At 39.1% G+C, this 16,083-nt stretch overlaps 1 protein-coding gene across 1 annotated transcript; it reads left to right on the top strand.

The window, feature by feature from the left end:
* Window positions 1-2,265: 2,265 nt before the first annotated feature.
* LOC127773680 (probable AMP deaminase) lies at window positions 2,266-13,317 on the top strand. The gene is made up of 20 exons (XM_052299815.1): window positions 2,266-2,810; window positions 3,816-3,997; window positions 4,743-4,932; window positions 5,366-5,544; window positions 5,630-5,681; window positions 5,777-5,904; window positions 6,000-6,179; window positions 6,282-6,349; window positions 6,449-6,591; window positions 8,823-8,884; window positions 8,975-9,088; window positions 10,499-10,639; window positions 11,265-11,417; window positions 11,489-11,542; window positions 11,611-11,721; window positions 11,892-12,065; window positions 12,270-12,350; window positions 12,532-12,630; window positions 12,731-12,853; window positions 12,969-13,317. Exons 1-19 carry the CDS (start codon window positions 2,363-2,365, stop codon window positions 12,797-12,799), a joined length of 2,628 nt encoding a protein of 875 aa, XP_052155775.1. The 5' UTR covers window positions 2,266-2,362; the 3' UTR covers window positions 12,800-12,853; window positions 12,969-13,317.
* The last annotated feature ends 2,766 nt before the right edge of the window (window positions 13,318-16,083 follow it).

Below are 16,083 nucleotides of genomic sequence, written 5' to 3'. Positions count from 1 at the left end.
AACCTTAACGACGATGGTATTTTTGGGACAAAGTCGTTTACACGATGGCATTTCTTGGAACTCACACTTGTTGATGGTATTTCTTGGATTTGGACGCTTGTCAATGGCATTTCTTGGATTATCTCATAATGATAAAAGGGCTAGTTATAAGGAAACCACATAACATTGCATATCTAGCTAGAGCCTAAGGAGAGAGATGAGGAGAGAAAGGGTGAGTAGGCTACTAAATAGTACTCCTAACTAATTGCACATGAGCTCGAAGAAAGTGAGGTCCAACGCAAGTCTCTACTATTATAAAAATTGAAGATGTTTTTATCGATACTTTGGTACGTCATCTATGCATGAGTCGGTTTTTAAATTCGTTTGCTTTTGAAAATATAGATCTGTATTTGAGTCGGGTTTTAAATTCGTTCACTTTTGGAAATACTAGAAGTCATATAAGAAATCTCTTAAAAAAACTTGTATGCTAACTTGAGATGATCGGACTCCTAAATCCTAATTATAGCTCATAATTTTCTAAAAAATATATATCCAAGCGAATCCTCACAGTGAAACTATTATAAAAATTGAAGATGTTTTCGCCGGTACTTTGGTATGTCATCTACATATGAGTCGGTTTTGAAGTTTGTTCGCTTTTGGAAATACATATGTGTATTTGAGTCGGGTTTTAAGTTCGTTCGCTTTTGAAAATACAGGAGCAGTCGTATAAGAAATCTCTTTAGAAAAAACTTGCATGCTAAATTGAGATGATCGAACTCCTAATTGCAGCTCACGATTTTCTAGAAAAAGAATATCCAAACGAATTCTCATAATGAATTTTGCCTTAACTAAACCTATAATAACAGTAAAATTAAAATAGCCTTCACCTGTTACAACGCACGAGCAATTTTTATAGTAAATAACAATGCGTAGGATATAGTAGGGTGTGAAAAAAGGGATTTGGCTAAAAGTCTACTCCCTTTATAAAAAAAATTCAAATGCTAAGGATGAATCTAGAAAAACAAATTCAAATGCTAGGGATGAATCTGGACACAAGTCAGAGTCACCGCTAACAAATACTAGCATTACATACAGGATATGGGAGTGTGTGTGAAGTGATTTGGCTGAAAATCTATTGGTAAAATATGTTTCATGATTATTGTGTCAATAGCTACCTACTATATGCTCTATTTGTATGTGTATCTTTAAATGATGTGGCACCCATTCATATTAACACTTGCCTTACACGTTGATGCTCGACTTTTTTTTAATAATTTTACATGGCTTCTAATATTTTTCTAAAGACATACTACTCCTTCCAGGTTAATAATACTTGTCGTTTTGGACAAGGGTGAGGTCAAATTTTAAATCTCTGGTTATAAATAATTTTAAAAATATTTATCTTTGAAATATGGTGACTATATGTATAGATTAGTCTTAAAAATTACTCCAATAAAATCATATATTTGTTAACATTTATATACATATTATAATAAAAAATAATGGTGAAAGTTGTTTTTTTAAGACCGTGCCCTTGTCCAAAACGACAAGTATTATCAACCGGAGGAAATAGTACACTAGTATTAGAGCAAATATAATAGTGAGCTATAAGCCAACTATAAGCTTAGGTGCACGAGAGAAGTAGTGAAAAATCAAGGATGTTGGCTTTCATGCAAGAGCTAGCTTATCACAAACTCCAAGACAAATATATTAAATGTATAAGTGAGAGATAGAGAGAGGAGAAGAAAATTATAGCTAATTTATTATATATATTGGCTTTAAGATAGGCTAATAGTAGGAAGTGAGCTCTACTATTATCCTTGCTCTTAGAGCAGGTACAATAGCAGGCTATGAGCCAGCTATAAACATATTTTAAAGAGATAAAGGAAGAGAGAGAAGAGCAGCGGGCTACAGATCTGTATCCAGCTACAGCATGGACTCCAAGACGCAATATGTGTATGACAGGTGGGACTATCTATTAATAGTATAGTAAGCAATTATTGTATGAATTGGCTGTTATATTAGCTATAGATGATTTAAAGCTAATAGGGGTAGTGCGCTATACTATGGAACTTGCTCTTAGACTCTCTAACCAACATTTAACCAAAGAATCTAACTCAGTTAACTTATTAATACTCGAGCATCAAGCTAATTAAACCCTCACTCGTCCCCACGAGGAGGCGGAGCCCACCTGTGGTCCCCGCCACGTCACCATCTCCACGGGCCCCTATAAATACCCCCCACCCCCCCCCCCCCCCCCCCCCCCCCTCCCCCTCTCTCTCGCGCTAATCCCCCACCCCCTTCCGCCTCCTCCGCCCACCACCATCCCATTACCCCCCTTCCCTCCCTAATCCCGCCCTTAAACCCACCATTTACCACCACCATGGGCTCCGACGCCTCCGACCCCTCCTACCGCCTCCACCTCGCCTGCGCCGCGCTGGTGGGCGCCTCCGTCGCCGCCGCCTCCGGCTACTACCTGCACTGCCGCTCCGTCGCCGCCCAGCTCGGCGACGGCCTCTCCCGCTCCGCCTCCGCCCAGCGCCGGGGCGGGGGCGGCCGAGCCCCGCCGCGCGCCGCCGGGAAGTCCCCGGCGCCGCCGCCGCCGCCGCCCCGCCGCGCGCCCGCGGGATCGTCCTCGCTCCCCGACCTCTCCTCGCTCTACTCCGTCGGCCTCGGCGTCGGAGGGGCGGGCGCCGCCAGGAGGTACCCCGTGGCCGAGGAGGAGGAGGAGGAGGACGACGACGACGACGGCATGAAGGAGCTCGCCGACGCCGCCGAGGCGTGCCTCCCGGTTCCCCTCGGCCTCCCCAGGCTGCACGTGGGGCCCGACGGTGAGTTTTGTCCCTTCTCTGGTTTTACACGTGTGGGCGGTGTGGGGCGCGTGTGTGCGGCTTTGGCTCGACTGGATAGGATTGGTATTGGTGATGTTGGCTTGGAGTGGGAGACAGCTAAGCTAAGCTAGCTTTGCAAAATAATGGCCTCCGAGTGTGCATGCGCAGTGTGTCAGCAGGAGGAAAGCATTGTTGTGTTTACTGCTTTAATCAAGTGTTCTTCCCATAACTCTTCTGGTGGACATTTAGTGCTGAAGTTAGTATGAATTTTAATGCAGAAGAAGAAAATCTAGTAGTATAGTATGAAATGGATTTACGAATAGTTTGGATGGAACATGAATGCTAAATTCAAGCTCTAGGAACCATGAAAACTGTGTATAACAAGCTCTGGAAGTGTTTCAAAAACAGAAAGAGGGAAGGATTTCGTGCACGAGGTAATCCTTAGCATGGAATGAAGCTAGTGTGGGCTTAGATACACTAACATGCTTCTTGTGTGTAGTGGGTTTGAGCAGTACCTTTTTGAAATGCACCTATTGAACACTGGTTATCAATAAAGAAATGCGGAATTTTGTTCAAAACATAGGAGGATGATGGTAGGTCCTCATGGGTAAGGCTTAAGAGCTAGCTTAATGATGGAACATGTAACTTGCTCAGTGGAGTAGCTTCTGAAGGTTGAGTAACCTATTGATTATTCGTTAATGTTTTGACAAATGTGTTATTTAGGCTAGCAGGTTGGGCTGGTCCTTAGTGTTGCTCCAGGATCTATTACAGACTTGTTGCAAAGAGTGTTTAATCAACTCCGAAATCCATTGTCAATATGTTGATGCAAATGCCTTCGGTGCTTAAATCAGCAGCAGATACAACTGTACTCTTGTGATACACTGTCCTCTTTATTTGTCTACAATTTCTTTTGAAAACAGGCTATTTACATTAGTATGATATGATATGACATGATCATCTTTTATCTTTTAGAATGATACTGGTAATAACAGGCTGTTATTGCAGGCAATAAACAGCTTGTCCGTTCAAGTTCAAACAGAAGGGTTGGAATAATCAAACCAAATTCACCCAAGTCCCCTGTTGCCAGTGCAAGTGCTTTTGAGAGTGTAGAAGGATCAGATGAGGATGATGCTAAACAACCGAATGGTAAACTTGAAAATGGCTACCTGAAGATGAATGGAAATGTTGTAAGTTTCAGCCATCCTGTTGTCATTACAGTTTTTCTTGTTATATAGTTCCTAATTCCTTTATTAATCGCCTATATTTTTGGAGTTAAAATAGGTTTGGCATCAAGTTTTGCACGCGCAATCAGTATATCATGCACATAAAGGAAGTGAATTTGTGGCTATCATTTTCTTAATCTATTGAGCATCGATTCTTGTGGTTATCTATTTTCTTAATCTATTATTGCATTGTTTTATATGCTGTAGTTTATTGATTTATCTTCTTGTCGTTTAGATTTACCTTAGACAAAAGACATCTTACTGGCTCAACAATGGCCACATAAATCTAGCTAGGCAATACTGCTGGCATGCATTATAAAAAGGTACTACACACATTGAACACTATCTGTATTTGCTGGCTGCAGATTTTGTTAGCCTGCAGATTTTATATTACTCAAACCTAGTAACCGGCAGGAGATAAATGTGAGTTCCTCGGACAGTCATTCTACAGTTAGTGACTTGGTAGAAGAAATCATATTGCTAACTTTAGCTGTACAACCAATAGCATTTCGTGCTGATATGAATAAAGCGTCTGCTCAGCTGGCTGTGATGCTGCTTCACTGCACAGCCGCAGCAAAGACTACCAAGTGCCCAAATATGCTGATATTTCTCTCTGTTTGGGGGAAATTTGCTGATTTTTCATTTGGTACAATGGCTGCGACTGATTTTGTTTTTTTTTTTAATGTCTGATCATATATGTTTCAATCAGGAAGGAGAACAGAAAGGAAACAAAGTACTGGAAAATGGGGCTGCAGCGCCATTAGCTGCAGCAAGTTTGATTCGGTCTCATAGTATATCCAATGATCTTCATGGTGTTCAACCTGATCCAGTTGCTGCAGACATTCTTCGAAAAGAACCTGAGCAAGAATCATTTATTAAGCTGTTAACTGCTCCACATGGTATGGTATTAGATCTTACAGAACAGTAATATTCTCCCTGTATGAATATCCTTTAATTTTGTTATACTTCCATTTTTTATGAGCACTACCATTTTTGTTCTTAAGAAAATTTGTCCGATAAAATATTCACATGCTGTATTTTATGAACTATGGAGTTCTCCATTTCTTTGAACTATTAGGTGCAAGTCAAGAACCTGGAATACTAGTAAAAATTCATGGAGACCATATTATTGAAATGTATGCATGTTAGTTTCATATTTTTCCTGTCAATTAGTCAGTAATTCTTTTGTATTTTAATGCATATAATTTTAGTCGGATACATCAAATTTCGTTGTTAGTAAGAGTAAATATTTTTGAATTAATTCTTCTCATTTCCCTTTATTCCCAAATCCAAAGTAATTTCTTTCATAATATTATTTTACATTTTATGTAGAGATTCCGTCTCCTGATGAGATTGAGGTTTACAAGCTCCTTCAGAAGTGCCTTGAGTTAAGAGACTGTTATCTTTTTAGAGAAGAGGTTGCTCCATGGGAGAAGGAGGTCATAAATGATCCCTGTACTCCAAAACCTGACCCCAATCCATTCACCTATGTGCCTGAACCAAAATCAGAGGTAGCCTAGTTCATTTTTTTTTCAGTATTTCAATTCTTCCTCTCTGTTTTGTCCTTCTGATTTCTGCCATTGATTATGATTTCAGCATGTTTTCCAAATGGTCGATGGTGTTGTCCATGTCTATGCAGATAAAGACTGTAATGAGCACTGCCCGTTAGCCCTTTTGCTTCATATGTTTGACCAGATGCTTTCAATTTCCTATGACTCATTTATTTTCCTCATTTTGCCTCAGATACGGAAAGACTTTATCCTGTTGCTGATGCGACAACCTTCTTTACTGACTTGCATTATATGCTCCGTGTGATTTCTGCTGGAAACACAAGAACCGTGTGCCATAACCGGTTAAATCTTTTAGAGCATGTAATCATATTGTCAAATCATTGACCCCTTGCTTACCTTGGTGAATAAACTTGACTCCTAAAATTCTGTATGTGTGAATGTTTTTTCATTTCTAGAAATTCAAATTTCATTTGATGTTAAACGCGGATAGGGAGTTTCTTGCCCAGAAGACTGCACCACATCGTGATTTTTACAATGTCAGGAAGGTTGATACTCATGTACACCACTCAGCGTGCATGAATCAAAAACACTTGCTGAGATTTATAAAATCCAAACTAAGGAAAGAACCTGATGAGGTATATTTTTGAAACAATTGCTGAACTGACTGTCGCAGCTTGTACTTATGGACAAACCATTTATCATATTATAATCATAACTATATATGGTATGCCATTCAGGTTGTCATTTTCAGAGACGGCACTTATATGACTCTGAAGGAGGTTTTTGAGAGCTTGGACTTAACTGGGTGTGTTTTGAGAGCTTGGATTTTATCCTATGTTTATACTTTATATAATGATGGAACCACTATTTAGTTGATTATCAATTCTTCGTTTTCTTTTTCTAGGTATGACTTGAATGTTGATTTACTAGATGTCCATGCGGACAAAAGTACATTTCATCGTTTTGACAAATTCAACCTTAAGTACAATCCGTGTGGCCAAAGTAGGCTCAGAGAGATTTTCCTCAAACAGGACAATCTTATCCAAGGTATCGCTTGTTTCAATTATTTTGTTGACACTTTTGTGCATCTTACCTTTTTTGTTGTTGCTAAACGGGCTTGCAGTTTCTCCTAAAATGTTTGTCCTTGGGAGTCATATAGATGTATGTCCATATAAAAGCAGGGTGCATTGCCTTGATGCAAACATTATCACATTCAAGCTAGTGGTTACACTGAAAACTACTTGTATTTTGTAACCTCTGCTTAATCCTGTCCAGTTGTTTTTAATGAAGCACAGTTACCACTAATATTTCCATTGGTATATCCTCCAGCGTTATGCTAATGTTTTTATTTAGGTCTTATAAGCATGTGATTAGCGTCATTTCATACAAGGTTGTACCTAGAAGTTAAACTATTGACATTTTAAGCCTATGAAGTGTAAACCAATGTATTTGCTAGCTATTTTCATTATCACCAAATGCCAAAAGCAAAAATGGAAGTGTTTAAGCTGTTGAGTTGCATGGTTGATAAGTTGATGATTTGCCCAAGAGATCTGGTTGGTCTTGGTTTTATGTTGGTTTATGGCATTTTGCATAAAAATAACAAATAATAATGCATATCTTGCTGGACATCCGCTGTTGTTTTTTTTGTGACCTCCATGAGAATTTCTTGTCATTCAATACTACAATGGCATCCAGCAAATGCAATTTAAGGGTAATATTTTAGCAAATTGAACTCCACAGGTTATTGCACAAGCGCACTAGCAAAATTAAGATGGAAACACCACTTGAGTTTTTTTGTTCTGTAAGAGTGCATCACACAAATACTTGATCTTTTGTGTGTTGGCCATGTCACATATTGGATCGTGTCTCACGTGTTGATCAATGCCCAAAGGGTGCTGGGCCATGTCTCAGCTTTTGGAAATAAAAATTAATTTTAGAAAGAGCATATGATTTGGCATGCCCTTGAGATATATGAGACAGTTGCGAAGCCAGAACCAAAACCCTTTTCTGAACTCCTTTATAGTATTGGAAGTTTTTTGTGTTACAAGAAAGCAGTACTGGATTCCAAAAAACTCTGTTCACCTGGCCTCACAGGTTTGGACGTGACTCTGCCACTGATGACTGGCATGATGAGGTTCAATTTAGTTACATTATGTATGCTTAGAGGAAGTGGCCATTCAGCATTGCTGCCTCACAGGGGTAGGGAATTGTGGAAAATCAAAATGACCATATCTGAAAGTCAATTTGTGAATATGAAATGGCTGTAAGGCTGTTACAGATTTAGTATATAATCTGGCAACAGATTAATATATTGATTGATTGTTAAAAGAGAAGCGATGCTATAGATCACTTCTTGGATAACTATATACACAACAAATAACCTCCCAAGAAAGCTTAAACATTTTTCTTTAGGAGTGTCTACTAGAATAAATGCACTTGTACCTTCAGATATGGCAGGTACATTAGAGCTGCCATAGTACATGTTCCTCCATAATGGTGCTAACTTCATCCAAATTCTGCAGAAAAGCTGTGAAATTCTTGCGCTTCGTGCTCAGATTTTCTACAGTAGCCAGCTTAAAGCCTTAAGCTAGGCCTTTATATTGGTATACATTTTTTTCTGGTGGGGGATATACATTGTTTGTTAACCATATAATTCACACCCTATCTAAAATAAGTTGATTTGCGGGGTTTGTAAACTAGATTATATGATAAGACCTAAATATATTTGGTGACCTTATGGTCTACTGACTCCTGACCATATAAATCCATAACCTACCCATCCTTAAGCTTCAGCTTCTCTTTGAAGAATGGACTTCCACATAAATATAAGCTAAATGTAAAGCGCTTGTTTGGTACTGTTTCCGGTTTCTATCAAGTTTGGTGAAAAATACCTACATATTCTCATTTGGAAGACTTAGCGCATATTGTATATGTAGCCACATGCCCATGCATTGCAAGGGAATTCTCAAACCCATCTATAGTTGAGTTTTTGTAACTGTACGTCCTGAAATTTCAGATGGGAATGCATAGCAAAAGGAATGGGTGCAGAGTTGGAAGTGAGATGGCAAAGATGGGTAATTTTAGTAAAAAAAATGTGTGAACTCACCATTACGGATGTGTTCTTTTGAAGTAGTAAAGAAATGCACTTATTCTGTTTTGAGAGGGAATCACCACGATTGATTACTATATCCACTCGTGTCCTATATTTTATGTTTCCTTGAGAGCTGTCTTGGTTCCTTTTATTAACATTTTATCTGTTGCTGTTTGGTTTAAACTAGGTCGTTTTCTTGCCGAGCTAACAAAGCAAGTTTTCTCCGACCTTACAGCAAGTAAATACCAGGTAAACTCCTCTTTTTTTTTTGGTATATGCAAATGTAATGCTTATTTGGGATATCCATATTTAACCTGCTCTAATTTTTGTTTTCACCAGATGGCTGAATATAGGATTTCAATCTATGGGAGGAAGCAAAGTGAATGGGACAACCTTGCAAGCTGGATAGTGAACAATGAATTGTCTAGTGAAAATGTTGTCTGGCTGGTTCAGGTACCCTTTCACTATTTCTGCTCGTACTTAGCTCTAGAAATTTCTATAATTGTCTTGCAGTTATTGAACCTACATACTCTGAATTGATTTTTGTGCTTTACTCATCTGTTATGTCTGCATAATGCCACTGCTTTGTAGTAAAGCGTGAAGAAAAATGGGAATAGTTAGGAAGATTTACCTTTCTCTGCTTTAATGAGGGCCAGCCGGCCTGGCTGCCTGGGACACCACAATTCTGTGCTTTTGTTATCTTGCTGTTGTTTTCTTGATTTATTTCTGTGCTATTACTGTAAACTAGTAATATGCCCGTGCTTTGCAATGGGTCAGGCCCATATAATTGGGGAATGGGGATTGGCTGGATGGGACATGGGTGGGTGGATTGAGGAGAAAGTGATCATACGGTGGTTATGCACACACGAAGAAGCGCACAACCTCCGCGCACGGTGAGAAGGGGATGAAAGGAGGACGACTGTGCTTTTAAAGTAGTACAGAGATAACCATACTTTTGTAGATGTATTTCTACCTAGCATTTACAATGATGACTTAGCATAATATCAATTCTTATCCATGGCTGTTTTCAAATCCATAAGCTAATAACCGGTAGGTTGCATTTTTTTAATTTCATTTGACTAGTTCTGTTAGCCCACACTTTCACTCAAGGTGTGGTAGCAATATTTGGGCCACCTTCTGCTTCTTCAGTTCCCATACGGCAAGTAGTTTGCTACTACCTCCGTTTCATATTATAAGTCATTTTGACTTTTTTCTATTCAAACTTCTTTAGGTTTGACCAAGTAGAAAAATTTAGCAACATCTACAACACCAAATTAGTTTCATTAGATGTAACATTGAATATATTTTGATAATATATTTGTTTTGTGTTGAAAATATTGTTATATTTTTCTATAAATTTGGTCTAACTTAAAAAAGTTTGACTAGGAAAAAAGTCAAAGCGACTTATAATATGAAACAGAGGGAGTACCTTTTTGTGTAAGTAAAGTAATAAAAAAGATGAAACTGTGCTAACAGAAGGGTAAATTACATCAGATTTGTGCACCTTTATTATCTTGAAAGTTCCATATCTGCTTCCTTTTGATCTTTTGCAAGTTCTATCTGATATTTACAGGAAATAGGCTACCTGGATGACTAGTTGTGTTCTGTATCTGCTTCCTTTTGATCTTTTGCAAGTTCTATCTGATATTTATAGGAAATAGGCTACCTGGATGACTAGTTGTGTTCTGTATTGGTTTATGATCTGTGAGCGATCTTAATAAACAAACCATTAATTCTTTGTGAAATTAAATCTTTAGTTTATTTATTCAAAGTGGTATACACCTCGTTATGTTACTGATATATTTATGATATTTGATATTCGGAGTTGCATTCAGATAATTGTTTTTCTACATTCCTTTGCAGATCCCACGCTTATATAATGTGTACAAGGAAATGGGTATTGTTACATCATTCCAAACTCTTCTGGACAACATTTTCCTTCCTCTGTTTGAGGTCACCATTGATCCAGCTTCTCATCCGCAGCTTCACGTCTTCCTAAAGCAGGTTCAATAGTTTTCTCACTATTTTGTGATTTGCATAACTGTTGTTTGTATTGATGCTGTGCATTTTGTCTCAGAATTAACACATATGTAGTAAAGATTAACTCGTTATTTTTTTAATGTAAATTCATGTTTGGTACAGTCACTATTATGTAGCACAAGTTCTAGCCTTCTAGGAGATTACATGGTGACTTTGCTTTAACAAATGATGATGGGCGACATGTCATGTTTATTTGAGGCCTGTATGTCATTTGGACAGCTGTTTTGGTTTAGTTGGGAGGCTGTTCAGTTGTCTAATTTCTAAGGAAAAAAAATCCAGCTGTCTAATTTCTCACCACAATTTCAATTTTCACAGATCAAATGTTGTGAATCAGTTCTTTTCATGTCAATCATGACTTGTTTTAATACTCAAAGAGACATCTTTACACTGTAGGGTAGTTAGGCAAGTTTCATGCTCTTTCGTGGGCTTCATAAAACTATACTGGTTAATTTAACAGCTGAATTTCATTTTTATCTTGGAAATGACTAGGGACTAGGTAATTTTTATTTTTATTTAAAACTACTAAATATGTTAATATCGCACACATCACAAGCAGGCAACTTTAGGATACTCTTTTTTGGCCTTGCAGGTTGTAGGGTTAGATTTGGTTGATGATGAGAGTAAACCTGAAAGGCGTCCAACAAAGCATATGCCTACACCTGAACAATGGACCAATGTCTTCAACCCAGCATTTTCATATTATGCATATTACTGCTATGCTAACTTATACACACTCAATAAGGTAGGAAAATTGCCCTCATACCTCTAATTTTCCTCATTTTGCTGGAAAAGTAACACTTCTGTGCAATTTAGTTGCGTGAATCAAAAGGGATGACCACAATCAAATTCCGTCCACATGCTGGCGAGGTAGAATCTCTTCAATGTTCCACTGTCTTTCTGTTATTGTGTTTGTCTATAACTGTATGGTGTCACAGGCTGGAGACATCGATCACTTGGCAGCAACATTTCTTCTTTGTCACAATATATCGCATGGAATCAACTTAAGGAAATCTCCTGTGCTTCAATATCTATACTATCTTGGCCAGGTAATTCTTCATATTTTCATAATCCAGCATGATTTTTAAAAACCTCTGTAGCTGTAATTTTATGAGTAAAAAGCATGACAGATTTATCTAATTAGTGCAGTTTGGTTTGCTTTTAAGAAACTTTTTAAGTCACTATCATTTCTTCAATCTGTTGCTTTCAATTTTATCAGATTGGTCTGGCAATGTCCCCATTAAGCAACAACTCCTTGTTTCTTGATTACCACCGGAATCCTTTCCCAATGTTTTTCCAACGAGGCCTGAATGTTTCCCTGTCAACGGATGATCCATTGCAAATTCACCTGACAAAAGAGCCATTGGTGGAAGAATACAGCATTGCTGCTTCAGTACTCCCTCTTTCCCTCTCCCCTCACCCTATTCATCTTATGCAGACACTAATGTACATACTTATGTTTATGTATGTGCATGTACAAGACATACATGAATGCAGTTCAGTGTGCACCTTTATGCTTGTTCATGGAACAAATAAAATGCTAACCACTTTTTTTCGAACAAAAGGACAAACTCACTTATTGTGGTTTTTGTTTCAGCTCTGGAAGCTCAGTTCTTGTGATTTATGTGAAATAGCTAGAAACTCTGTCTATCAATCAGGGTTTTCACATGCTCTCAAGGCAAGTAAACAACCTTTGTCAACTACTTTCAAAGCTCGTTGGTGATCTTTACCTTATTACATTCATTTCAGCCACAAACCATTTTTCACAAATTATGGTTGAGCAACTTATTGCTTGATATGCTCTGTAAGTAATGCATTATATGGCACCGTGAAGCATATCATCATTCAATCTCTTGCAGGCACACTGGATTGGCAAGAACTATTACAAAAGAGGACCTACAGGGAACGATATTCATAAAACTAATGTGCCTCACATCAGGGTTCAGTTTAGGGACTTGGTACGAACAAATTTCCTTCACTTCTGTTGGACGAAAAACTTGAATTTTCATGTTCCCTTGCTAAACGCGTTAGTTGATCAGAAAATTGCGTGATTTTCAGATTTGGAGAGATGAGATGCGTCTTGTATACCTAAACAATGTCATCTTACCTGACGAGGTGGACCAGTAACATGTACCTGGTGTATATGGCGCGGTTGCCATGGGAGTTACATTTCATGTTTGGGTAAGCATTATTCACCTTTTATCTGCCGGTTCATACTCTACATCTCATTTCATTTCTTTATTAATCGATCACTGAACTGCATGCCTAAACCGTACACTTTCTCTCAACATTGCAGTTATTGGAAGTCAGCATGAGAAGTGTTGTGATACACATCGTGTCCGGGTTCCAAGCCGACGAGAGAGAAACTTCAAACCAAGTAGTGCCCCCAAAAAGCACAACCAAAAGTACAACAAGATATACACAATAAAATTGGATCTTACTAGATTAGGAAGGATGAAGCGGCTCACAGCTGGGTGCTGGATTTTGGGGTGTAGTGTAGGGGAGGCAGGCAAACAATTGCTTTGGCGTGATTGTAATTGTGCAGCCTCTCGTTTGTGAAGGATGCTATACCAACATTGCATGTACTTTAACTGGTCTTACACAGTTATACTCCTGCGAATAAAGTGGCGCCGCTTGTTTTGCTCCCCAGAAGGAAAAATGTTGGTTTGGGTTACCACATAGTGTCAAACGCTATGAATTATTGTGGGCAACATATCCTATGCACACAGGCTCTCACGTGTACACATATGCACACCAACTAAAAAATATCACCAAAAAATCTAGATAAAATCATACACATACTTTTAATTGTATTACACCTAGAGTTAAAATATTAACGTCAAATTCATTATATTTTAGCCGTAACAAAAAAAACAAAAAATCTAACAGTTTTAAGGTTGCAATTTTGTTAGAATTTTATCTTTTTTGTTATTCTCTATGTAGAATGAATTTGAAGATGCGACTTTGCACGTAGATGTAATACTATTGAAAGTACATGTATGAATTTTTCTAGAATTTTTTATGATAATTTTTACTTGGTGTACACGATGTGTATACGCGAGGGCCTGTGTGCATAGGATACGCTCCCATTATTGTGACCCAAGAGTGAGCTTGCCATCACATAAATCCAATCGAGTCCCTTTCACTAGGGGGGCGACTCTTCTGAGACAACAGCAAATGACTAGGAGTCAAACAGATCCTTTGGTCCAAGAATCATTTCCATCCCCTTCTTGACCAATATTGAGCCTCTCTCAATGTAGATTGCCTCGGAGTTTGTGGTGTTTGACTCCATAGATAAATGCACCCAGTGGGAAAAAAAGAGAGAAACTAGACCCTACGAAAACACACACCCCTTAGAAAAAGTGCCCATCTAGCTTTATACTAACATCTAAAAAAGAACAAATGTATCGTGTTCATATTGACACTTAAGAGTTCCCTTCAAAAAAAAATTAATATTGAAACTTAGAGCAAGTTAAATAGTATGGTTAATTGCTAGCTATAATAATTGACCCATCTCTTTTACGATTAATTGTAAAGTTTGTCATAGTTCCTGCTATAGCTTTCTTTTTTAACTTTGTTTTTTTGGCAAGATACTAGTACCTTGCATTCTTGCAACAAATAATTCTCATTCATGTATATGTTCGTAATGGATAAAATTAGAATATTATCAAAGCATTTTGCAGTGCAAATCTATATAAGTGTATTTGACCGCGAAAAACTATTTTGCTTACTCTTATAAGCAAAATGGCTCTTTCACAGTAGACATGAGTATATACTTCTTTAAATTTTGGAACAAAAATATGTTTCCATAAATTTTTAAAAATATATTAAGTCGTGGAGAAACTTGAAGACCAGCAAAACGTGTAGGCCCAGCTAAAAATTCTCTTCTCTACAGCCTAGTAGGCGCAACTAATGCACTAGGAGAAGCTTTCGTAGCTTGGGCCAAAAGCCCACAAAAGTGTAAGGCCTGAATAGTTATCGCAGCTTAAGCCATAGTGGGCCACCTTGCCGAATTTCGTGGGGCCCGGATTAAGCCACACGATACCGTAGCGCGCCCGTCCAAGATTGAGTGGGCCGTAAGTTTTGCGCCGAGTCAGAGTCCTATTCAAAGTCTAGTTTTTGTCTCAACACTTCTTCAAATGGAAAAAAGTACACTGTACACCGAAAGTCCTTCAACTTGTCATCGAATTAAAAAATCGTCCCTCGATCACAAGATATCCTTAAACTTATAAAACCGTCCGCTTTACGTCCTTAGATGGTTTTGACCCGGTTTTATCCAACGTGGCGGGTGAGTCAGCGTGGACCCCACATGTCAGGACGCCACGCCATCGGGCTCTCTTTCCCCTACTCTCCCTTCCTCCTCCTCCTCTCTCTCTCTCTCTCACTCATCTCCCTGGACAGGCCGGCCGGCGGTGGTGGCGCGACCGCGTGCCTCGCCGGGGAGACCGGCCAGCGAGTACCGGCGCCAGCTCGGCTCCGCCGTCGACATGCCGCTCGACGCCGACGTCTTCCGCGCCCCGCCCGGCCACAATGCGCCCCAGCAGGTAACCCGCACTCTGCACTGCCTGTTCTTTTCTGCATCGCGGAAGGAAGGCATCGATAGACTCCTCCGGGGTGTCGTCGGGTTTCGAAGCCCTCGATTTATTTGCAGCATCTGTGCAGCTTCGGAGAAATCAAATGGTCCCGCTTGTTCCTTTTTGTGATCGATGCTTGAGTTAGTAGCGTCCTGCATCTGTTCTTGATTCGTGACTCGTAAGCCGCACTTCGATTACTATAGATTGTAACATACTCTCTCATTCCAAAGGTTTAAGACCTCTTTGATTTTTTTCAAAAGTCTAAGTTCTATTTGTAATCATTATATTCTAAATTAAATTGTTGATAGGAATCAGTGTTTATTGGTGTTATGTTCATTGGTTTTATCACATGATGAATAAATTAATTGTTTATTGGTCTTGGTGAAAAAGAAATAGGAATTAAACTTTTAGAAGGAGGGAGTACTACTACTAGTACGGAGTATTTTGCTTTTCGTTCTGTACTCGCGCTGGTCCTGCTGAGTGCTGAGTGGTGGTCATCCATTTGCATATGCTTGTGTCATGGTGTCTCCATGCTGATGAAACAAGCGCCAGACCGGCGACTGCGGCGGCCACTTGGAGTGCGGCGGCAAGCCGCCGGCGACGCTGTTTTGTAGGTCTCTCATCTTGTTACCAAATTAAAAATCATCCTTTAACCCAAAAAGCAGCCGCAAGCAGGTGTGACGAGAGCAACAACTTGGGAGGCGACGGCGAGCAACGGCGGCTTGGCAAAGTTGAGGATTTTGCTCAAATCGATCGATCGGCCGGCTCGGCGAAATGGTGCTTTCTCATTTGTGATTACTGATTATTGTAGTTGAACATGTAGAGCTAATTAATTGC

Source organism: Oryza glaberrima, chromosome 5, assembly GCF_000147395.1.
Source record: "Oryza glaberrima chromosome 5, OglaRS2, whole genome shotgun sequence".
In the NCBI taxonomy this organism is placed as follows: Eukaryota; Viridiplantae; Streptophyta; class Magnoliopsida; order Poales; family Poaceae; genus Oryza; species Oryza glaberrima.
The sequence above is the reverse complement of the archived record's forward strand: the minus strand, read 5'-3'. Positions and strand labels throughout refer to the sequence as shown.